At 39.9% G+C, this 23,957-nt stretch overlaps 1 protein-coding gene across 1 annotated transcript in view; it reads right to left on the bottom strand.

Annotated features, from left to right (window-relative positions):
- Positions 1-12,061: 12,061 nt before the first annotated feature.
- Positions 12,062-23,957, bottom strand: part of sema4ga (sema domain, immunoglobulin domain (Ig), transmembrane domain (TM) and short cytoplasmic domain, (semaphorin) 4Ga) — a 58,206-nt gene continuing 46,310 nt past the window's right edge. The window contains exons 10-16 of the mRNA XM_062996069.1: positions 21,936-22,083; positions 20,500-20,722; positions 20,248-20,363; positions 19,454-19,608; positions 17,258-17,319; positions 14,809-16,566; positions 12,062-12,491 (exon numbers count right to left, since the gene is read on the bottom strand). Of these exons, the coding sequence (XP_062852139.1) occupies positions 15,692-16,566; positions 17,258-17,319; positions 19,454-19,608; positions 20,248-20,363; positions 20,500-20,722; positions 21,936-22,083 (1,579 nt within the window). The 3' untranslated portion in view covers positions 12,062-12,491; positions 14,809-15,691. The remainder of the gene's footprint in view (positions 12,492-14,808; positions 16,567-17,257; positions 17,320-19,453; positions 19,609-20,247; positions 20,364-20,499; positions 20,723-21,935; positions 22,084-23,957) is intronic.

The raw sequence follows: 23,957 nt of genomic DNA, 5'->3' as shown, positions 1-23,957 counted from the left end.
CTGCAACCAGGGCTGGATTCTGAGAAGCGTGGTATCGAATCCAGCCTTGCTTTACCGGTTCGAAGCTGAGTGGCTATATGAGCAACGATTGGCCGGTTGCTCATGTGGGGGGTGGGACAAAGAACCGGATGTGGGTGTCTCTCTGTCAGAATGCGATTGCGTTCTCTGCCGGCTGATTGGAGGCGCTTACACAGAGATGGGAGAGGGTGCCCTTAGGGTGTGTCTCTCCGCATGCAACGCTAGGTGGCGCCAAACTCGTCAATGTGTGGGTGGCAAAGATGCATCTGGCTGCTGCTCGTGTTTCGGAGGGGATACGGGTTAGCTTCAATCACCTCCGTCAGGGCAGGGTTCGGCATAGACAGAGAGGAAGCACGATGCTAAAAAAAAAAAAGAAATAAAGAGAAAATGATTAATCCGTTCCCATGAAAAAAAATCCTATTGTTATTGGCATATTATACTGTAGCGTCGGCACAGGCTTTACCCAGAAAGCCTTGCGGCAGTGGTGTCTAAGCTCACCGTAGCCGTGTATCCCGTTGTTGTGAGTGGGGTGGCTGCGGTGAGGGTTGGGTAAGTAGCTTATATGTTTGTCTGTTGTATGAATGTATGTGTGTATGAATGGGTGTCTGTCCCTAAACCACTGAATGAACTGCCAAAGGCAGCTCACTTGCGGCCCTGACGCTACCCTTCCTGCTCGCCGGCGCCACATTGGTGTCAGAAGTGGGATTGTGGCATTTGGGTGGCTCTGGTGGTTCGGTGGGCCAATATGCCCGGTCTGTCTGAGTGCGCTAGCCCAGGTGGCTGTAGGGGCAGGGTGCCCGGTCCAGCAGTGGGTGGAAGAGCGGCTCGGCAGTGTAATGGGGTGCAGTCCGGACATGGAGCTACCCAGTGGACGCTGGTGAGTGGGTCACCGGGACGGTTGACCATTAGGGAGGGGGCAGTGTAGCGTCGGCACAGGCTTTACCCAGAAAGCCTTGCGGCAGTGGTGTCTAAGCTCACCGTAGCCATGTATCCCGTTGTTGGGAGTGGGGTGGCTGCGGTGAGGGTTGGGTAAGTAGCTTATATGTTTGTCTGTTGTATGAATGTATGTGTGTATGAATGGGTGTCTGTCCCTAAACCACTGAATGAACTGCCAAAGACAGCTCACTTGCGGCCCTGACGCTATCCTTCCTGCTCGCCGGCGCCACAATACGTTGATGGGGTTGTATAAAATAATGTATAAAACGGATAGTTCCGGTCCTAAAATCTGATTGGCTGAGCCGCCTTCGAAGCCGCTGTAAAATCACCGATATAAGCGCACCTGTCACCACCTCACATCATTCAATATTATTACGCCACTGAAAAGAAAAAGTACAAACTTGGTTGAACACTATTTTAAGTCATGTACTATACATGGAAATGTCCAGATTAATATAAACAGTAATCCCGATCATTAAGTGGGTGTTTCGTCCAAGAAAAATTGTAATAGTTTGCGAATGTTATGTTCGCCCTCATGTTGCCTAGCAATCCACGATTTTCCTGGCAACACAATGGGGGCTGCCATGACACCTCCCTATTTCCGTTTGCCGGTTTTTCGTTTCCGGTCGCGTTAGATTTGCTGTAGTACTAACTACAACATTATTAAACTACTTTTGGTAAGGACTGCATGGTTCAAATATGAGCTCGGGCTCGACGTGTGCCGCTCTCGGGTGCCACAACAACTCAAAGAAATTGAAGCTGTTATTGGAAAGTTCGTGCTTTGAACACCAGCGGATTTGTAAACATTGTCCGTGACCTGCGCCTTACGCGTTACATTCCATAATAATATAATAATAATCATATGAATTATATTAATAATATTCATTAATTAAATAATAATAAAAAATTTATAATATCGTATAATGCAGTTTCACTTTGTATAGTCCAAAATTTTAGAGAGCGTTGCAGAAATTGGACAAATAACATTTAAATCCGGACACCCAGACAGACACGGCTTGTGCAAGTGAATACTGAACGGGTGTAAATACCCTGTTTGTTGTTCCCAGTTCATTGTTTTAGTAAATTAAACAACGCAACACGTTTTATTCTGTCTCTTCAGCTCCCCTTTCCTGCTTTACATCCACTCATGAACCAATATAAGTATACACTGTTGTAGAAGTAAAAACAATCAACAAATCAGTCGTGATACATTGTTTATTATTTCCAGTGTTTCACAGCAGTTAGAATGTTCCTCGGTTGATCCCTACCTTCCACAGCTTCCCTAACCCTGCAATGCACGAGTAACCCACCGTCTCGACTACTCCACTTTCCCTCAGCGTTACCCACGCCTGATGTTTACCTTCAGCAATTCCTACGCATGTAAGCCTCTGTGCTTTTATAGTTCTGTAGCTCCTCACCGTCTACAGCTTCGGAAAAGACGAAATGGTTCACTTATATCAATATAGCTAACCTCATGTCATCTACCCACTCTGTAAGCGTGGAAGGGTGGAGCACTGTCAGAACACGGTCACCACAGCTTCTTAAAATGTCCTTACTGTCGAGTGCTAGGAATTAAGAAAGGACTCAGTTTTAACTAAAACAAAACTTCTTTATTGTTCGGAGTATCAGCTTGCAGAGACGCAGAACATGCGAGTGAGCAGGGTGCGTTCCAACAACACACCGAGAGGAGGGAATAAGGGTTCACAGTGCACTCATCTAACAAAATGCATAAATAGACAGTCGCTCTACACTTACTATTCAACCAGCTAGCGTTTTTGGCCATGTTTGTTAAAAAAAACCAGTTACGAATGACCACTACTTCTGTCGTTCAGAACGTAAACACTGTAACCGGAAGTCAAAAACCGGCTTCAGCTACGAATCACGGGAAAGGTCAAAGTTCAGGAAAATCGTGGATACGGCACACCGTTAACGCTCGTGGCTTTGTCTCGCGAGAGGTAAACAAGAGTAGCGCGTGGTGTCGTGACTCATTTTGACCCGTACAAGTTCTAGCACGCGAGTCGTATTCCAAACAAAGGTAAAATTGTTCGCGTCCAAACAGGACAATAATTTCTGAATCTGCATGTAGTTAAGAGCATTATTTTTAATGAAATCAACACAGGACACAACGATTTTCATAATGAAATTCCATTTAAGTGCTTTGCAACACAGTGCAGTGGCTGCGGTCAGTCATCTCTCTATTGATACGCACAATCACTCCTCTCACCGAACCCACCATGCTTGGAGCGCCACCCATTGGATCGCTGCCGTATAATCTACGGAGACTTCAGGTGGCCAATTTTTGTTTTTTCTGTTATTTTTTTTCCGATATAATACTGTGAGTTTAAAGATGAACAGGGGCCAGACAACATGTATTGCTACTGTGGTTAAAGGGGCCGGTCAGATGAAAGCATCGGGCCGTAGTTTGATGACCCCTGGGTTATACTGTACTCAATTAATCTGTGCATTCTGGCGACCTCTGTCGGTTGGGCGACACACGCCTCCGTTCAGTGTTTACTGCTGCTTTTCTGCCTTTTCTCCTCTGGATGGCGAAAACGGTCTTTCAACAAAAACTAAACTACGTATTTTAGTCTTTTTAAATCATATGGTGATCTTAAGCCAGTTACTTGTGGAAAACAAAGTTGTTGTTTTTATATAAACTTTGAGATTACGAGTTGGAGGGTCAGTAAAATCAACTGACAGCCACTGGTATGAACGGTATTGTTTTTATTACTCGTGTAATATGCAGAATATTTTACAGTATTCTGACACTTGCAGACTAATAACGTTTTGACTTCTCATTTACACTACAAAATGTCTAACTGGATACAACATCATGAGCATCTTCTGTTGTTCATTTAGGAAATAAACAAATATTTAAAAAGTAAAAGTCTGAACGGACGAGACCTCGGAAAAAATCGGAAAAGGTTTTATTTTTGACATTCGCCTGATAGACTATTGGACTATTATTAACTTCCTTTAATTCTTAGATAACACTATTTCTTAAATACGAAGTTCACCAGCGGTGAAGTACTAAAGGAGCGGCTAAAACCTGCATGAACAGAACAACTTTGAAATGCATTAAAGCTCACGTACCTCTCACTACACCTGCACTGCAGAATAAAAGTCACAGTATGAGTACAGTAAAACAAATTATAAAATGTAATAAAAACACAATCTTTTTAAATGTAACATTTAATTAGCTTACAGGTGTTGTAGGTAGTACATGTTGCTAGGTAGACTTACAACTGTTATTATTATTGAATTATTATTGAAATTTACACGAACTTTTAGTAAATTACTTTACTGTACTTATACTGTAGGACTTCTATAGAACAAGAAGAAAGAACCTCTTGATATCAGGAGAATGTCCTTTATGACTCTTGAAGACTTTTTAACTTGCAGCCTTTGATTGCAGAAAAAATGCAAGAACATTGCAAGTTCTAAAATGTAGGGAACCGTAGTGTAGGCCTAAAGTTAGCTTACCAGAAATCCAGAGGTACACAAATGAAACCTATGTAAATCTGTTATTCCTGTTAAAAATAAAAAGCTCTAGCATTTGGCAAACACAAGACTGATCCTACATATAAAGCAAGGTTGTTAAGTGGTTATCTTACTAAAGTAGCACCTTACTAGAAGAAGTTGGTAAAATTTACATTCATGATGCCTAACTAGTTCTGCTCACAGTGTTTATGTTCATTTTACTGTTCTGCATTACTGCCAGGTTTAAATCGCTGTTTTTCATTTAATGAAGCATGTATGACCTGTGGATATGAAATTCAACGGTGACATTATATTTTGAGAGCCGTCGACTAATGACCTTGGCTAGAAACTGGCAAAATTTTGCATCCCTACACCTAACAGTAACTTTTCTCCACAGGTTGATATAAAATAAACACAGTATATTTCAGTAGAAAGCAGAAACACTTTGTAAGTGTAGTTGCCTAAAAAAGAACCAAAAATCCAATTAGTAATAAGTAATTTCTTAGAGCTTTGTTTTGGTTGCAGAAGTTCACTTGTTGCAGCACCTTGTTTTGTAGTTACAAGTTAACTTCAGTAGATGGCGCCACATAAACATATACAATATATATATACAAATATCTGCAACAAAAGTTGCTTTAATGCAGCTCACGGAGTCACCATATTGATTTTCAGCAGTAAACACACATATTTACTCACACCTATTGTCAATTTACAGTAGCCAGATTTCTTTAGGTACAGTGTGGATTAGCTGGTAAATTTCTTTTAAATGGGAGTTAGGAATTCTCAAGTTTGTATTCTGCACAGCATAAAGCCAACATCATATGTTACCATACTACTACAGGTTTAACACTACATTATATTTACATTCATTTATTTATTTATTTACTAACTGCTTTATCCTTGATAGGGTTGTCAATGGTCTGGTGCCACCCGGAAACATTGGCCACAAGGCAGGAACAGACCTTGGATGTTCAATTGCAGCATTCACAGTATAAGCTAACTGTCATTTGTAATGTCAGATAAGTGGTAGTAATTCAAATTTATGTAAAGAAGAAGTGGTTCTTGTTTCCATGACTCAGTGTTGTCATATGTAGGTGAACAAGGTGGAGTGTGTTTTTTTTTTAATAGTAGGTGTTGTGTTTGTGTTTATGAAAGCACATGCAAGTGTACTACAGTCAAAAGAAAGAAAGAAAAACAACAGGCGTAAAGCACTGTAAAAAAAGAAGTCACAACTGGAGTTTCAGGAGTGAGCAGTATTTTGCGTGCAAGCGTTGTTTGGTGGTTGTAATGGAAAATGTCACACCTCCACTTTTTTCACCTGTGGTAACAAAGAACAGGTAATGACAAAAACAATATACAGGCAGCATTATTACAGAAGGGTGGTGCAACAGGTAGTGTAGGTGCTGCCATGTCATCAAAGACAAATGTGTGTTCCTGGTTGGCCCTAGGCCCAAACCCACCTACAGAGTCCAACAGCACTTAAAAAATATTATTCACACAATAAAACCAAACTGAAAGAGTTTTTGGGGGAGGTTGCTTAGCAACTAGTAGGTACTGTATTGATGTCTGCAGTTCCTTCTTGAGTGTGTTTTGCCTGTTTCTGCAAGGCAGCCTCGAATCCTCTTCCACAGCACAGCCAGACCACTAAAAACCAAATTAGTAGGTGATAGCTGAGTTGCAGCTGTGCCGGTGACATTTGCAGCGCTGTGTGGGAAGTGCTGAGAGCTGCATGCAACACTTGTACTGTAAACACAAACATGAACTTCACCCAAAGAAGAAATGTAGGGAATAAGTGAAGGTTGTAGGGTTGAGTCAAAAACAAGTCAGTATGACAAATACTTGAATGACAGCATTGTGCATATGATAGGTGAAATGTAGAAGGTAAACAGATGACATAATCAACTTCAGCACATTTAAGGCAGACATTACTTTCTACAAAACAGAACCCCTTTATATTAGACTTAAAATAATCATAAGAAAAAATAATATGATAATATGCTCATTCCCCCCACTTACAGTGGTACAGTGGTAGGGGACAGTGGAAGCCTAGTGGGTAGAGCTTTGGGCTATTAACTAAAAGGTTAAGAGTTTGAATACCAGCTTTGCCATGCAGCCACTGTTGGGCCCTTGAGCAAGGCCCTTAACCCTCTCTGCTCCAGGTGCGCCGTACAATTGCTGACACTGTGCTCTGACTCCAGCTTTTAAACAAGCTGGGATATGTGAAAAAATAATTTTGTTGTACTGTACGTCTGTATATGTAAATATGACAAATAAAGGCATTCTATTCTATTACTGTTAACTGGGTAAAAATGGGAAACACTTATATGTGTAAATGAAGTGCTATGTAAGTATTACATGGCCAAACGTATGTGGACATGGCTCTTTGAGGACACCCATTGTTAACAGGTGAATACAGTGAATTATATCAAAGACATTATGCCTCCAACTTTGTGGCAGCATTTTGGGGAATGTCCTTTGTGGGAGCAGGTCAGAGGGGGAAAATCCATATCAATCTCTATGGCTTTAAAATGGGATGTCCAACAAGATCTGGGTCATGTGTCCACATATGTTTATCCATATAGTGTATTTCGGTACCCCTGAAATCTATACAAATGGATAGAATATCTACCCGCATCATCCATTCATTTTCACTAAGTGCATTATCTTGGTCAGAGGTGTGATAGGTCTGGCTCAACCCAGAAACATGGCTGGAGGGCATTAATCCATCTCAGGGCATCATTTACCTCGGTGGGATTCAAAGCAGCCAATCCAACTTATTCATGTTTATAGAGGGAGAAAGGAAGCAATACCTGGAACAAATCACGGCAAAGATTGAACCCACATGTTGCTGTAAAGCACTGAATTTATGTATCACTAGCTTGTTGGACAACCTATTTCAAAATCCTGGGCATTAATATGGAATCCCCCAAACCTTTGTGGCCATAACAACCTTCACTCTTCTGAAAAGGCTTTCCACAAGATTTTGGAAAATGTTTCTTTGGAAGGGCATCTGACCATGAGTGGGTAGAATATCATATTTTAAATGCATTGCTCTATTGCAGCTAATAGTGGTTCCACTCTTTTAAGAGGGCTTACCAAACATTTTGGATTGTGTCTGTGGGAATTTAAGTCCATTCAGTCAAACATCATTTGTAATGTAGGCACTAATGTTGGAGGAAAGAGCAACATTTCAGTTTATGCTTAAGGTCAGTGGTCAGTGTGAAGTTCCTTCACACCAAACTTGTCAAATCATGACGTACTATTGAAAAACACTGATCACCAGTTTAAAATTTCTTGTTTTTTATGACATGGTGCATAATCATACTGTTAGTAGCCATTATAAATCCACCATTACCAGCCTAAGCAATTAACACAAGGCATGTTGAGTGTTGGATTAATGCTGTGTTAGTGAGCCTGTGTCCACTGTAGCTTTAGATTCCTGTTCTAGCTAACATAAGTAAATCCCTCTGTTGTCTTCTGCTCTTGTAAACCTTCCAATCTCAGGGTTTAAAGTGTGCAATCTGAGATACTTTCTAAACATTGTTGAAAAAAGTGTGTATTTTAGTTCATGTTTATATAACCACAGTTACCACAGTTAAATTGTGGTTAAATATCATGTCATATTAAGTAAAAAGTACAGTTTTGCAGAATTTAGGGGTATGTTTAAGGAATGTTGTGTTCCATAGTGCAATTCAAAAACAGCTCAATAGCCTTATGACCTTAACTGTTGGTTTGTTTATCTGTCATGAGAGGACATCTACTGCCAGTGATGATGTTTTTTTAAAACTGCTGTGCTAATTATGGACAACAATTTTAATCATTAATGAAGAATCACACCTGACAGGCATTCCTTGTGCTAATTATATCATTTACTTCTAAGTGAGGCAAATCCCTCAGTCCTTAGTATAACATTTACATGCTCTGTCTTTGTCCTCATTAGAGTTTACATCACCATGGATGCAATGATGCACCTCACCTGAGAGCTGTAAATCAGTACAGTGTTTCTCCATCCAAGTCCTGTGGGACAGTAAGAGGGTTTGCTGCAGTCTGATGGTGAAATATAATGCAACCAGTTCCTGGTCTTATATAACCAACAAGGACAGATTCAGCAAGCCGAGTTTGATATAAAACTCTGTGCAACCTCAAAATTGTCATTATAAGCATATGTGTCAAAATAAGATTATACACTTCAGAAGTAGTGGATATAAATGAATAAACATGTATAAGTACTTATTTACATGTTTATTATTTACAAGTAATAATTAATTTAAGATGGAATTAGTGTTTAAATAACTAACTGACCACATATTTTAAAAAGTTTTGCATCCCATTGTCCATAAATATCAGGTGACATGACCGATAATATTTTGCAAATCACAGATAAAAAGGTGATTTAGCCTTAAAAAGCTCCTTTTTTTTAAAAATAAATTCTAAATACAAAAGGAGTTTTGCATGTTTACATTTTTTCCATGTGGGTTTTTGTCCCAACCTTCAGAAACAGACTGGTATGTACTGTACATTGTCCATTCTAAATTAAAGTGTGTTACTCTGTGATAAGATTTGTGATCTGCCCAGGGTTTGTATCCCTGCCTTGTGTTTAGTATATTGCCTAAAATAATTATTAGAATTTGACATATTAAACAGTTATGAAACCTAATTTCAAACTCATTTGATTATCTTATTGACTCATGCAGTGGGCAGTAATAATATTTAGCAGTAAATAAGTGATATGTGTCCCAGAGAGTTTGCATGCTGAAAACAAAACGAGATGCAGAGGAGTGAAGGAGTGATTGTTACAGAGCAGGAACCTGTCTCTGCAGCAGATGTGGAGTAAACAACAGAATGAATCATCTGCATTCAACTTACTCATCAGCCAGAATAACCTGTTCCTGCGACAAGTTCTTAAATATAAAAACAGTATTTGCCACTGATTTCTTCATTGTTTGCATATATTACACTGTTCAACAGCATCTCAACAGGGGTTTAAGTCAGAACTTCACCCAGGCTACTCCATAACCTTATCTTTAAATTATTTAAATAATACAATTTTGAGGTGGACATGCTCTTGAACTTCGGATCAATGTCTTGCTGCATAACCCAATCACAATTGAGCTTCCGATTACTGACCGATGTCTGAAAATTTTCTACATGATTTTTTGGTAGATTTTTTGGCAGAATTTATAGCAGAATGTCTCCTTAATCACCCCAGGCCCTATAGCAGCAAAGCACCCCCACAACATCACAATATTACACTATGTTTGACTGTTAACATGATGTTTTATGTAACAGGACGCATGTCTTCCAAAATGGACCACAAAAAAAGTTTTGTATTTACTGTTAAATAAAAGGCAAGCTTTGATGTTTCTCTTGATTAGCAGTGTTTTCCACATTTAATTCTTTCATGAAAACCATTTTGCCCAGTCTCTTTCTAATGATGACATTCTAAAACAGATATGAGCTGATCAAGGTTTAGTTTTTGAAATGTTTGTTTGGCTCTTAAAGTCTTTGATAGTTCTTACAGAGATTGTGAAAGATCAGCCACTTCTTGGAGGATTTACGCCCATTTTAAGTTTTTCCCATTTAGAAAAAATGGCTCTTAGTGTGGTTTTAAATAGGAAAAATGTTTGTTAGGGTGGGGATTACATTTAACAAAATGTTAGATATTTTGATGTACCATTTGCCAATAAAGGCTTATTTTATAGCTTCCTGTACACTTCTACACTGATCAGCCATAACATTAAACCACCTTCTGGTTTCTACACACACTGTCCATTTTATCAGCTCCACTTACCATATAGAAGCAATTTGTAGTTCTAATTACTGACTGTAGGCCATTTATTTCTCTACATACCTTTTTAGCCTGCTTTCACCCTGTTCTTCAATGGTCAGGACCCCCACGGGACCACAACAGAGCAGGTATTATTTAGATGGTGGATCATTCTCAGCACTGTAGTGACAATGACATGGTGGTGGTGTGTTAGTGTGTGTTGTGCTGGTATGAATGGATTAGACACAGCAGCGCTGCTGGAGTTTTTAAATACCGTGTCCACTCACTGTCCACTCTATTAGACACTCCTACCTAGTTGGTCCACCTTGTAGATGTAAAATCAGAGACAATCGCTCATCTTCTAGACCTTCATCAGTGGTCACAGGACACTGCCTACAGGGCGCTGTTGGCTGGATATTTTTGGTTGGTGGTCCACTCATACCAGCACAACACACACTAACACACCACCACCATGTCAGTGTCACTGCAGTGCTGAAAATGATTCACCATTTAAATAATACCTACTCTGTTGTGGTCCTGACCATTGAAGAACAGGGTGAAAGCAGGCTAAAAAAAGTATGTAGAGAAACTGATGGAGTAGTCAGTAATTGTAGAACTACAAAGTCTGTCTATATGGTAAATGGAGCTGATAAAATGGACAGTGAGTGTAGAAACAAGGAGGTGGTCATAATGTTATGCCGGATCGGTGTATGTATTCGTTAATTTTTAGCAACTGCCTAATTCTGATCGTGATTGCGGTGAGTCTGTAGTCTTTTCTGAAATAACTGAGTGCAGGGCAGGAACACATCTTGAAAAATACACCACTCTGTGTCAAGGCAAACAGCACAAACATTAACTCACTAACCCCTAGGTGCGATTTACAGTAGCCAGTCTAGCATGTTCATGCTTTTTGAAGGTGGGAGGAATTCAGAGTACCCAGAGGACACTCACATATACAAGGAAAAAGCTCTCATTGATACACCCCCTTTCTCAGTGACTAGGGACAAGGATTAAACCCAACTCCCAAGTCGCTGTGCAGCCCCTACACTGCTACAATTCTGCCACCATTCTTTATTAGGCTACTTATGCATTGGGAGGTGCACTAGTCAGTGCACACAGTGCTGGACCCAAGCCCAGATATAAACAGGAGGGTTGCATCAGGAAAAACTGTGCCAAGGCTTGTATGCAGACCAGATCAGTTGTGGCAACCCTGAAATATAAAAGTAGCCGCAAGAAAGAATAAATAGGTTGGAGCATGAAGGAAAGAACACAAACTAATTTTTACTAAAGCACAATAGGTTTTTAGTTTGAGAAAATAAAACACAATTGTGCTGCCCAAGCCAATAATAATATTGTACTAACATTTCAGGAGTGTAAAGCTGACCCCAGCAATTAATAACAGGTAAAATTAATTCATGAAGTGGCTTTTCATGCATTTTGGAATTAAATCCTTTATAATTAATACAAGTTCTGCATATAAGAATCAGATTCATCTGGAGGACTTCACTGCTAGTGGGTTACACTGAGGAATAACAGACCCAAAAAGCTTGTACAACTGGATCCACTTGTTGAACTATTAATTCCAGTCATCCATCCTCCCTTTAGCTTACATCACACTCATGTTTATTTTATTATCCACTGTAAAAAAACAAAAAAACAACACTCTGTTCTCTCTGGAGCTCCATGACTTACTAGAATCATATTCTGTTCCATATTTAGGCAGTGTAGCTGAGCCTAGGCCTGTCCGACTCCGAGCACACACAGAACAGCAGTAGGTGACAGCATCGTTCTCTCATGAAGACCGAGAGTGTACAGTATCACAACTATGCTGCCCAACACTGAAGAGGAAATACAACCATATCCGAAAAAACCCTTAAGATTTATTGCAAGAGCTCAGAAATATGAACAATAATATGTACAGTTCGCATGTTTTAAATACCTAAGTACATAAACATTGAAAGATTGTTTCCAGGGCTTTTAATTTCAAATCCTCACAAAAAAGAAAGCATTTTAAGTTTAATTTTTTATACAGAATTAAAAAACATTATTCCTGGACAAACGGTAAACCAAAATAAATACCAAAATGTATGCACAGTAATATTTATTAACCACTGTAGGTGTGAATTGGTAAACATGTGCTTGAATGCTGTTTGTAGCTAGAAATCCTAGATCCACTTAGGAAATGTCAATTGTTTTCTACTGCATTTCTGACAGAAGCAACCTGAACTCAGCTTGCTGGTCATTTACTTCTAGCTGCACAACGAGGACAAGCAAACTTCTGTGGTAAAACCTGTAAAAAGCACAAAAGCATCGACATCAGTAACATCATTCTGTTCCAATATTTTTTTACACACAAAACAACAAAGCAAGACCTGCATACACCGATCAGCCATAACATTAAAACCACCTCCTTGTTTGTACACACATTGTCCTAACTGTAGGACACACAGTTACTAACTGTAGTCCATCTGTTTCTCTGCATGCTTTGTTAGCCCCCTTTCATGCTGTTCTTCAATGGTCAGGACTCTCCCAGGACCACAACAGTAGGTATTATTTGGGTGGTGGGTCATTCTCAGCACAGCAGTGACACTGACATGGTGGTGGTGTGTTAGTGTGTGCTGTGCTGGTATGAGTGGATGAGACACAGCAGCGCTGATGGAGTTTTTAAACACCTCACTGTCACTGCTGGACTGAAAATAGTCCACCAACCAAATACATCCAGCCAACAGCGCCCCGTGGGCAGCGTCCTGTGACCACTGAAAAAGGTCTAGAAGATGACCAACTCAAACAGCAGCAATAGATGAGCGATCGTCTCCGACTTTACATCTACAAGGTGAACCAACTAGGTAGGAGTGTCTAATAGAGTGGACAGTGAGTAGACACGGTATTTAAAAACTCCAGCAGCGCTGCTGTGTCTGATCCACTCATACCAGCACAACACACACTAACACACCACCACCATGTCAGTGTCACTGCAGTGCTGAGAATGATCCACCACCTAAATAATACCTGCTCTGTTGTGGTCCTGACCATTAAGAAACAGGGTGAAAGCAGGCTAAAAAGGTATGCAGAGAAACAGATGGACTACAGTCAGTAATTGTAGAACTTCAAAGTACTTCAAGTGATAAAATGGACAGTGAGTGTAGAAACAAGAAGGTGGTTTTAATGTTATGGCTGATCAGTGTATGTCAGTGCAGTGAGTCGGACATTTACCTCAATTACTAGTGGGTAAAATAGCCCACTACTGCTGGGGGGGGGAGGCAGGGGTTTTAAAGCCCCGTCATAGATTGGCGGCCTGTCTGGATCATGTTACTGCATTGTTCAGAGTAATTACAGGGAAACCAGACCCACCACAACCCTGACCAGGATAAAGCGGTGGTAATGCATGAAAATGAAATAATGTGAAAAAAAGAAAGTAATAATTAAAGCTTAATGATCAGAGTCATTAGTTTTCAAACCAACACTGTTTAATTGTTGTTCCTTTTATTTATTTCTCTCTGATGTGTCTCAGTTTCTCAGAGACTGGCTTCAAAGTAGGATTCCAGATCCCATCAGCCCCCTTGCTTGTCCTGGCATGCTAGGTGCAATCTTGCACACATTTCTCATGAGTGGGCTGGACCTGAGGGACAGAAAGCCTGCAGGCAGAGGCATGTCTGCTGTCTGACATCAACCAGCTCAAGTGCAGATGTTAATTGTACGGTTGAATGCAAAAGTGTGGGTACCCCTAGCCAAGCTGCATACTTTGTTGACTCTTATGTTAGAAAACAACTGGCACAGTTAAGATTTGATAAAAAAAATATTGGACACTTAATTACACTGATCAGCCATAACATTAAAACCACCTCCTTGTTTCTACACTCACTGTTCATTTTATCAGCTCCACTTACCATATAGAAGCACTTTGTAGTTCTACAATTACTGACTGTAGTCCATCAGTTTCTCTACATACTTTTTTAACCTGCTTTTACTTTGTTCTTCAATGGTCAGGACCCCCACAGGACCACTATAGAGCAGGTATTATTTAGGTGGTGGATCATTCTTAGCACTGCAGTGACACTGACAGCATTGCTGTGTCTTATCCACTCATACCAGCACAACACACACTAACACACCACCACCATGTCAGTGTCACTGCAGTGCTGAGAATTATCCACCACCTAAATAATACCTGCTCTGTAGTGGTCCTGGGCGAGTCCTGACTATTGAAGAAGAGCATGAAAGGGGGCTGACAAAGCATGCAGAGAAACAGATGGACTACAGTCAGTAATTGTAGAACTACAAAGTGCTTCTATATGGTAAGTGGAGCTGATAAAATGGACAGTGAGTGTAGAAACAAGGAGGTGGTTTTAATGTTATGGCTGATCATTGTAACTTGATATACCTTTATTTTTTAGTTTAGACTTGTTAGGCAGGTTAAAAATCAAGAACTGTCAAGCTGATACTCACAGAATGTAATCATTTCTATAATCCTTAAAACATTGTGCTCTCAACAAGCAGCTAAGAATGTAAAACTTAAGCTAATTTTATAGCCTTCCCTGCTAAATTCCTAAGATTTAAATGGCTCGCTGCAAGAAATGTTGTAATCTGCGGTGTCAAGATCAGCCTACCTCTGCTTCTCCGCTGTCAGGGTCAGCTGGCAGGCGAGAGTTCCAGTGAGGTCAGCTGGGCACTGGGCATGTTTCCATGAACAATGATTCAGCCACAAACTAACCATGAGACACACAATGAGGCTGAACTCCAGAGAAATCCCATTTTGTCTGGGTTATGTGGAATGGCAGATAAGTAACTTTCTCAGAAATTATGTTCAGGTTGTGGTTAGTAAAGCACTTCTTTCAGTGATGCATCGATGTGTATGACATCCTTAATTTAGCCCAGAAATACATTTCACTTCTTTATCTCTTTCAGAGTATCCATTCCTGCTTCTCCTAAAGTGCATGCCAGTAGTTAATACTGTTATTATTATTATTATTTTTTTTTTACAGTTTTTTAAAGTACAAGCTGTAAATGCATGGCATTTGTTAGCTTGAATTATTGTGCAGTGATTTATCCCACTATAGCTGCATTGTTCAAAAGCTGACACATCCAGAACAAATGTTCATCTGTACATAAAAAAAGGCTTCAGAAAAAGGGTTCTTCAATGAAGGAAATTTCTTAGGGCTTCATTTTATTGTCCAAGCCTTTCTAGTTTTCATATAATTTTGTTTTCAAGTGCCCGTATGACACTCACAATGAGCACGCTGAGATTATTGCTCCAATGCCTCTCCGAGGTAGATTATATTCAATCATTTGTTTTGATGTTGTAGTGTCGATGTAGTTTGTTCTCATGTATCATGTTCATGAAGTCCATTCTCTTCAAAATAAGAGAACAAATTAAACCAAAACAATTGACTAAATTATGAAGGAGATGAATAAAGCTTTCTCTCCGAAACTTAAGCAGACATTTGTCATGAACCACCCAATCATGGTGGAAGCTAAACTGTCTCTAAAGCTTTAAACAGAGCTCTCGTCAGGTTTGCTACACAGCTGTGTGTTCTTCCTCTTCTCCAGAATCCGACTGAGCTCCTCGGTAAAAGAGTAGTACAGTGGAGATGTGGTGTCTCCATCAGTCTGCCTGAGTAACACATAACTGTTGCCGTTCATCTTGCGTAACACACTGGGCAGGGAAGCTGGGAAGCCGTTGGTGTACTCTGAGTCACAGTTCAGCACATTTGGGGGAAGTGGAGGTGCAGGAGGGAGCTCCTTATTTAAGGAAACCTGGGCCTCTCCGGGAACTATCTGTAAGAATCCATCGTGTGTGTCTGATTTCCCATTGCAATGACTAGAGATGGTCCTAAGCTCCATCTGGCTGCTCCGTTTTCTCTTTTTGTTAGCTTGGTTTGCTGTCCGTACAGAGTACATCCCCCGTTTGCTCTGCACACAGAATCCCACATACAGCAGAACAACTGTCAGGACCAGGCATAATCCACCCAGAATGGTGATTAAAGACAGGTACATGGCCTCCATGTTTTTCTGGGACATGATCTGATTATACGGGGGAAGGTCTGGTTTGCCGCTCTGGGTTGGGTGAGTTATATGTACAGGAGATCCTGCAGGAAGGTCTTGGCGAAGAATTAAAGTGTAAACCACGACTTGGTAGCGGACACCGTTCTCCACAGCAAAGCAGCTGTAGTTGCCACTCTGGTCTGGTCGAGCTTGAATTACCAGCAAGCCATCAGTGCCGATGCGGTACCCCAAGTTCATCCCATAGCCCTGCAGCTCCTGCTCATGAAACATCCACTGTGGGGTTGCTAGATTGGAGCTGAGCTCACACTGTAGGAGCACGTCATCCCCTGCCATCACTGAGCGAGTGCGATGGAGCACCGGGTCTGAAAATAACACACACAAACGTTGTTTGGGACTACAGTCTGATCTTACAGCTTGATAAGCAATGGTAGGACAGCATTTAAGGCACTGGAGTAGTAATTGGATAGTCAAAGCCCCATCACAGCTTGGTTGCCGTTGCTCGGCCCTTAATTGCTTAAATTGTGTTCAGTGAGGATTGTAAAACAGTAAAAGCATGTGCTAAATGTCATACATGTAAATGAGCATGCACTTATAAAAGGTGCACTTTATTTAATACAAAAAAAAAACAATCACACAGCAGTAGGTCTAAGAACAAAGACCAAAATTAGCAGTTAATCTGCAACCCAGCTGTACTGAATCATAAATATTGAATATTATTATATTAGCACTATTAATATGCAAATGTAGCTTGCTGTTAAAATTAACAGAACATTTATGAATTTGATTATTTCTCTTAAATGACACATTTTAATGTCAACATGTAAATTGGTAATAAATCACTGTTCACTTCTGCACAGCAAGTCAAATCTGCACAGGGTGTTTAAAATTCATATATGAAAATCATGCAGTAAAAATACACCATATAATACGGTTCCTGTGGTTTAAATGGTAAATTTAGCATCTCATGCAATGATTGCTCCACCTGTTACATAGGTCTGATTACTGTAAGATCTGGTGTCTGATGATGAACAAGGCAAAAATAATAACACATACCATCTGCTGCAGATTTTTCACAGCCTGTATTTCCATTTATGATGTCTTGAATCAGACCGGATCTGCAAATAAAAGAAATGGCATAATGTTATGGCTAAAATTATCCAACCCTTGGGTAATATTACTACATTTCAAACCTCCTACGTGTATGTAATTTTATATATTGAATGCATTACTGAGGCATCACAGTTTGAAGATGAATCCAATAAAACTGTGGAGTTAAATCCACAGGAATGCATACTGTATAATAAATGTTTAAATCACTACAAAGTATGTGCAGCATTTAGGTCTGCACGAGTTTACAATATAAACACATTGTGTGAAAACACACTAAAATATGTCAACTTTACATAGTATATACATAGTATACACTGATCAGCCATATCATTAAAACCACCTTCTTGTTTCTACGCTCACTGTCCATTTTATCAGCTCCACTTACCATATAGAAGCACTTTGTAGTTCTACAATTACTGACTGTAGTCCATCTGTTTCTCTGCGTGCTTTGTTAGCCCCCTTTCATGCTGTTCTTCAATGGTCAGGACTCTTCCAGGACCCCCACAGAGTAGGTATTATTTGGGTGGTGGATCATTCTCAGCACTGCAGTGACACTGACATGGTGGTGGTGTGTTAGTGTGTGTTGTGCTGGTATGAGTGGATAAGACACAGCAATGTTGATGGAGTTTTTAAACACCTCACTGTCACTGCTGGACTGAGAATTGTCCACCAACCAAAAATATTTCCAGCCAACAGCTCCCCGTGGGCAGCGTCCTATGACCGCTGATGAAGATCTCAAAGATGACCAACTCAAACAGCAGCAATAGAGCGATCATCTCTGACTTTACATCTACAAGGTGGACCAACTAGGTAGGAGTGTCTAATAGAGTGGACAGTGAGTATTTAAAAACTCCAGCAGCACTGCTGTGTCTGATCCACTCATACTAGCACAACACACACTAACACACCACCACCATGTCAGTGTCACTGCAGTGCTGAGAACCATCCACCAACTAAATAATACCTACTCTGTGGTGGTCCTGTGGGAGTCCTGACCATTAAAGAACAGAGTAAGAGCAGGTTAAAAAGGTATTTAGAGAAACAGATGGACTACAGTCAGTAATTGTAGAACTCCAAAGTGCTTCTATATGGTAAGTGGAGCTGATAAAATGAACAGTGAGTATAGAAACAAGGTGGTTTTAATGATATGGCTGATCAGTGTATATTAACATCTTATGCAAAATTATTAACACCTCTGGTAAAATTTCACATTTGGGTTATTGTCTTAAAATTTTGAGCAACAATTCAATTTATTTGCAACATAACATGGCAGAAACATCTGTAGGCGCTCAGGTGGCGCAGCAGTCTATTTTGCAAGACCACCACCAATGAGATTCAGGTTTAAATCTCAGGAGTGCTACAGGCCGACTGTGCAGCAACACTGATTGGCTATGATTGGCTGTGTCTGAGGGGATGGATGGCTGAAACTCTGCAATAGATGTGCTCTGTCCAGGGTATTCCTGTCTTGCACCCAGTGTTTACCATTGGAACCGAAATCACTGTAAAGCGATTAATGAAAATCAAAAGTGACACGTTTTCTACTGTTAAGGGTGTTACATTTAGCAAATAAACTAAGTGTTTGTTGTTTGTTAGGAAAAATCATCAAAACATGAAACTTGACAGGGGGTGTACAAACCTGCACAAGACTGTATATGGGAGTCATTAGGAGAAACATTAGAAAAATTTAATTTACATGTACTTATTTGTTAGTTTGATTATGGTTTGAATGCTTATGCCAACATTTGTCAAGTTGTAAGCTGAACAATGCTTTGATGCTGAATAACACTTAAGAGACATCTCTGTCACTGCTGCCTATGGTCTCAATTGGCCCTTAGAAAAGTCAGCCTTGAAGGGGAAGCATGTTCAATTTGTAAATTTAGAGGCCTAAAATTATTTATCATGTTATAAATGTTTTAATATTTTTTTCATATGCAATACTCTGACCCATCTTTAATAACAAACAAAATTAAAGCTCCACAATTTTGCAACATGTTTATTAGCTAAATCCCACTTTTAAACCAGCTGAATTATCTAAACACATCTCAGTATTGAGACATAAATTAGACATCTGAAAACATCTCCTAGTATTCCAATTAGGCCAAAGACTTTAAATGAGACACACACATCCCAGACACATACCTGTCAGTGCGTGACGTGATTTCCACACATTCTTTCCCATCCCAAGCACAGAAAGGGTCCCGTGCTAGCACACAATCGAAGCAGGAAGCATACTTGTGACATGTGGATAATGGCAGCTGCAAAACTCCAGAGAGTGAGCCCACATACACGCTCATCTAAAGGTAAAACGCCAAAAACATGAATATGTATGTATACATCAAATTGCAATTTCTATTTCATATTCATACTGTATAACAGATTAGCCTTTAGCCTTTTTTATCAGAGAACATTTAGACATACAATACTTAAGATTACCATATTTAATGCCAAGCATTGACTGCAGTGGTGTAAAACCTCTATTGGACTCTAAAACAGGTGAAATTCATTTCCTGGAGTAATAAATCACACGTCACTATCAAACAGCTTTATTATTGAATCTGATAAATGATTTCGCAGATTCTAGGAAAGCACTTCCTTTTGTAAAGTTTGATGGGGGGGAGAACAATGGTCTAAGGCTGTTTTTCATTATGCAGGATAGCATACTATGACATTCTAGGGAACTGTGTTTCCAACTCTGGGCAACAGCTTGAAAAATGCCTTTTTCTATCTCAGCTTGAGAATGCCCTGCTATCCTACTTTAAAAAAAATAGTGAAATGCCTTTTACAGGTGAGTGTATGGTTGGCAGGAGATGATGATTAAGTAGCAAAGTGTGACTAAATTCATATTAATAAAATTGGTTGTTGCCTTTAGCAAAAGAACATGTTTATACTGTATATTAGCTGGTCATTACCATAATTAAATATTATCATCTGACCTGTTTCTGAGAGATGACTATACTCTCCACAGCTTGTGGCTTTTCAAAAAGCTGGTGCTCTTCCACAATGTGGAGCTGACCGTTAACGTCCACAGCTCTATGGAGCCAGCCATCATCTGCAGCATACAAACAGTGACAATATCAGTAGAACTGAGAAACAACACACCATTATCAATTCACACTGGATTAGCAGAACATAGGAACTAGTCCAAATCTCAGTGTCACTCGGATATGTAAAAGACTAAAACACACCTGTCCCAATGAAGAGCATGTGGTATATTTGGCCATCCAGAGCAGTCACTTTGTGCACAACTATTTTTGTGTAATCCACAGTTCTCTTAAATAGAAGTGGACGTTGTCCCAGAGGACGGATCTGCCGGGACATTAGTGGGTGACGGCGGATAAAGTGTAGCACATCATCTGGCAGATCGGTAGAGAAATTAATGTTCCTCGCCCTTAGCTGGTCTGTAATACACTAAGAAACAAAATGAGGTATTAATAACACAATAGGCATTAACACACAAACATGTACATGAACAGGCTTCAAACAACTAAGACTAGAAGCTCAGCTGTCAACAGCAGTCCTGGAAATCTGAAAGTATTTTGAGCTGAATTGTAACACTCAATTTCTTACAAATTAAATAACAAAGTAAACAGCTATTATATATATATATATATATATGCGTTTTTATCCAATTTTTCTTCCAATTTAGCACAGTCAATTTTTCTTCCGCTGCTGGGGATCCCCGATTGTGTTGCAGTTGAGGAGGGTATATTGCTGCTCATGCTTCCTCCGACCCAATCGCAGCCCTTAACGGAAGCCTTTTCCACCCATGCACTCTGCACAGGTGCCTCTATCCACCAATCAGGGTCCTTACACAGCGCTTGAAGACCCCGGCCACATATTCCGGTCATCCTTCCCTGTAGGCACTGCTAATTATGCCTGCTAGATGGCTCCCAGCCGACCGGTGGCAACGCCAAGTTTCGCCAATCACGCCAAGTTTCGCCATAGCCAATCACGGCTGTGTAAATGCCCGGCATGCTAGGAGCCCTGTTGAGATTCAAACCGTTCTCAGCAGTGGTGGGCTAGCATAATAGACCGCTGCAACACCTGATCACCTCTAATGATAACTATTATGCATAAAACCAGAATGTTAAAGACACACAATTATCAGACTAATCAAGAATTATTGGGAATATGTTGCATGTTTAGAATAAGATTAGATCATGATGTATTTATTTGTCTATATAAGGTATGAATGGGAAAACAATCAGATGATACATTTTTATTTATGGCAAGAGCTATAAATTCGGAGTATACAGTTGTGTGTCTATCCTGTGTCTGTCTAAAAATACATCAGATTTATATGTAATAAAAACAAGCCCCTATAAACTCTATCCTGATTATACTGATTAATAAAAAACTCTCTCAATTAAAAGAAAGCTTAGTCCTAAATTATGTGGCCACCAATGCAGACACTGGGCCTGATATCACTTTGTGTTATAAAAGTTTTAACATTGTTTGCTGTTGTTGCTTAATTATGTGTTGTGGTGGTTAATATGAAGTACCGTGTACAGAATAATCTTTGGAAACTGTATGTAGGCAGTTGTAAGCTGTCAATTTTGCTAATACAGGACTTGTACAGATGAAACAAGTTAAATCAGGCTGCAGATTGAGGACAGCTTACTGAGCCAGGCCGCAGATCAGGCACCTTTCCTGTGTACTCGGTCCATTTGGTACCAGCACCCTCTGGACTTTCCATGTAGGGGCCATTGAAGGCCTGCTGGACGTCTGCTATTGAGTAGCGGCAGATGGCCGAGGATTTAATGTTTTTCCTGTAAAACAAGAACTGTGTTTGAGCAAGCAAGTTAAACTGCCCAGCCCAAACTTTTTAATCCAGGTGTGAACAAGGCCATGAATAAGCTCATTCTGTAAATGTGTACGTGGAACAATTTAAAAGGTGGAGAAAGAGAAAAGCAGCATTGGATACTGAGAATGCACCAATTCATACCTAGTTTCAGTACCAAAGCCGAAACTTCTCTAAAATGTTAAGCTGGCATCAATACCTAATTTCCTTGTAAGTTTTTTCAGTATAGCGCACAAAACAATATCAACTCTTTTAAAAGAGTGAGGCATCAATCATATGAAATAATAGAACCTGGAGAAGGATACATAACCATCTCAAACGTATTCACATGAAACTACTTTACTGATAATGTAAAACTACTGCCACACTGTCCATAATTTTATTGTTTTACTAGAATTCTAATGTCATGTTTTACACACTTTGGTGACATTTATGACAGAACAGGTAGTTACTGGTTACACAAGATTCATCAGTTCAAGTTCAATGTCAAACACAGTTATAGACAATTTCATATCTCCAATTTACCTCACTTGCATGTGTTTGGACTGTGGGAGAAAACAGGAGCTCCCGGAGGAAACCCACACAGACACTGGGAGAACATGCAAACTCCACACGGAAAGGACCCGGATCGATCCACCTGGGAATCAAACCCAGGACCTTCTTGCTGTGAGACGACAGTGCTACCCACCGAGCCACTGTGCCGCCCCACTGTCCATTAAGTAGAAATTCACTTTGTTAAATGACTACTGTAACCACAGCTCTTACTCTGAAGTCAGTGACTGAAAAACAAATGGGCTTTATAGAACAATAAAAGGGAGAAAGACTTAAAAGACTCCCTAATAAAGCGACAGGTATTGTGGTCTTGTGGTGAGTTTTGTAACAAATCAAACAAGGCACATTAGCCAGGCAACGCTATTCTTACTATAAAATCTGATGGTGGTATTATCATGTTAAGATGCTTTTCAGCATCAGCGACTGACAATCTGGTCAGGAATGACAGAAAGAAAATGTGAACTCGACAGTAAGATTCTAAATTAAAAACTTGCTCCCCTCCCCTCTAAACTGACCCAGTGCAGAGTGCAAAGACAGTGTATTTTGTCCATGTTTAAATAAGTTGTTTGCAGAGAGTTGGCTGTAGAAATTGTTTGTTTATATATATATATTTATATATATTATATATATATATATATATATATATATATATATATATATATATATATATATATATATATATATATATATATATATATATATATATATAAAGTATTCGATCAATGCCGGACTGATAGTTTGCAGTATGCTTGCTTCCACAGCTGAAGAGGCTTTCTCTGCCTCTGAGCCTTGGCTGATCTCTTTGTTTCTCAAGGTCTTGGCATGCTGGCACATGAGCCCACAGTGTAACCATAGCAACATGAAAATAGATTGCAGATGTATCAAAAAGTGTCCAATAGATGTGAGGGGATGTAGAAGGAAGGGGGCGAGAAAGAGCAGGACAGAGACAAAACTCATCAGGAGCTGCAGTACATTCTTTTGACAAGTGGAAAGGAAAAGGGGTAAAAACAAAGAAAGGAAAAGAGAAGCATTTATTACCAGTGACGAACAGCTGAAAGAGGAAACATACAAAGGAAAGAAAGATGGCAATGACACAGACAGTAAAAAACTAATAAGACTGGGGAAAAAAGATGACTTTCATTTAAAAATCTGTGCTTTCTTTTTTCCAGCGAAACCACACCAGTACAACAACGCAGAGTCAATGAACAAAACACATGTGCAGACACTTCAAGTTCAATGCATGTGGCCACCAAAACAAAGCCGAACTCTACCAGCAGGTTCCATCATGGT

The sequence above is a fragment of the Trichomycterus rosablanca genome, chromosome 5, assembly GCF_030014385.1.
Source record: "Trichomycterus rosablanca isolate fTriRos1 chromosome 5, fTriRos1.hap1, whole genome shotgun sequence".
Taxonomy (NCBI): domain Eukaryota; kingdom Metazoa; phylum Chordata; class Actinopteri; order Siluriformes; family Trichomycteridae; genus Trichomycterus; species Trichomycterus rosablanca.
This window is presented reverse-complemented; position numbering and strand designations above follow the sequence as displayed.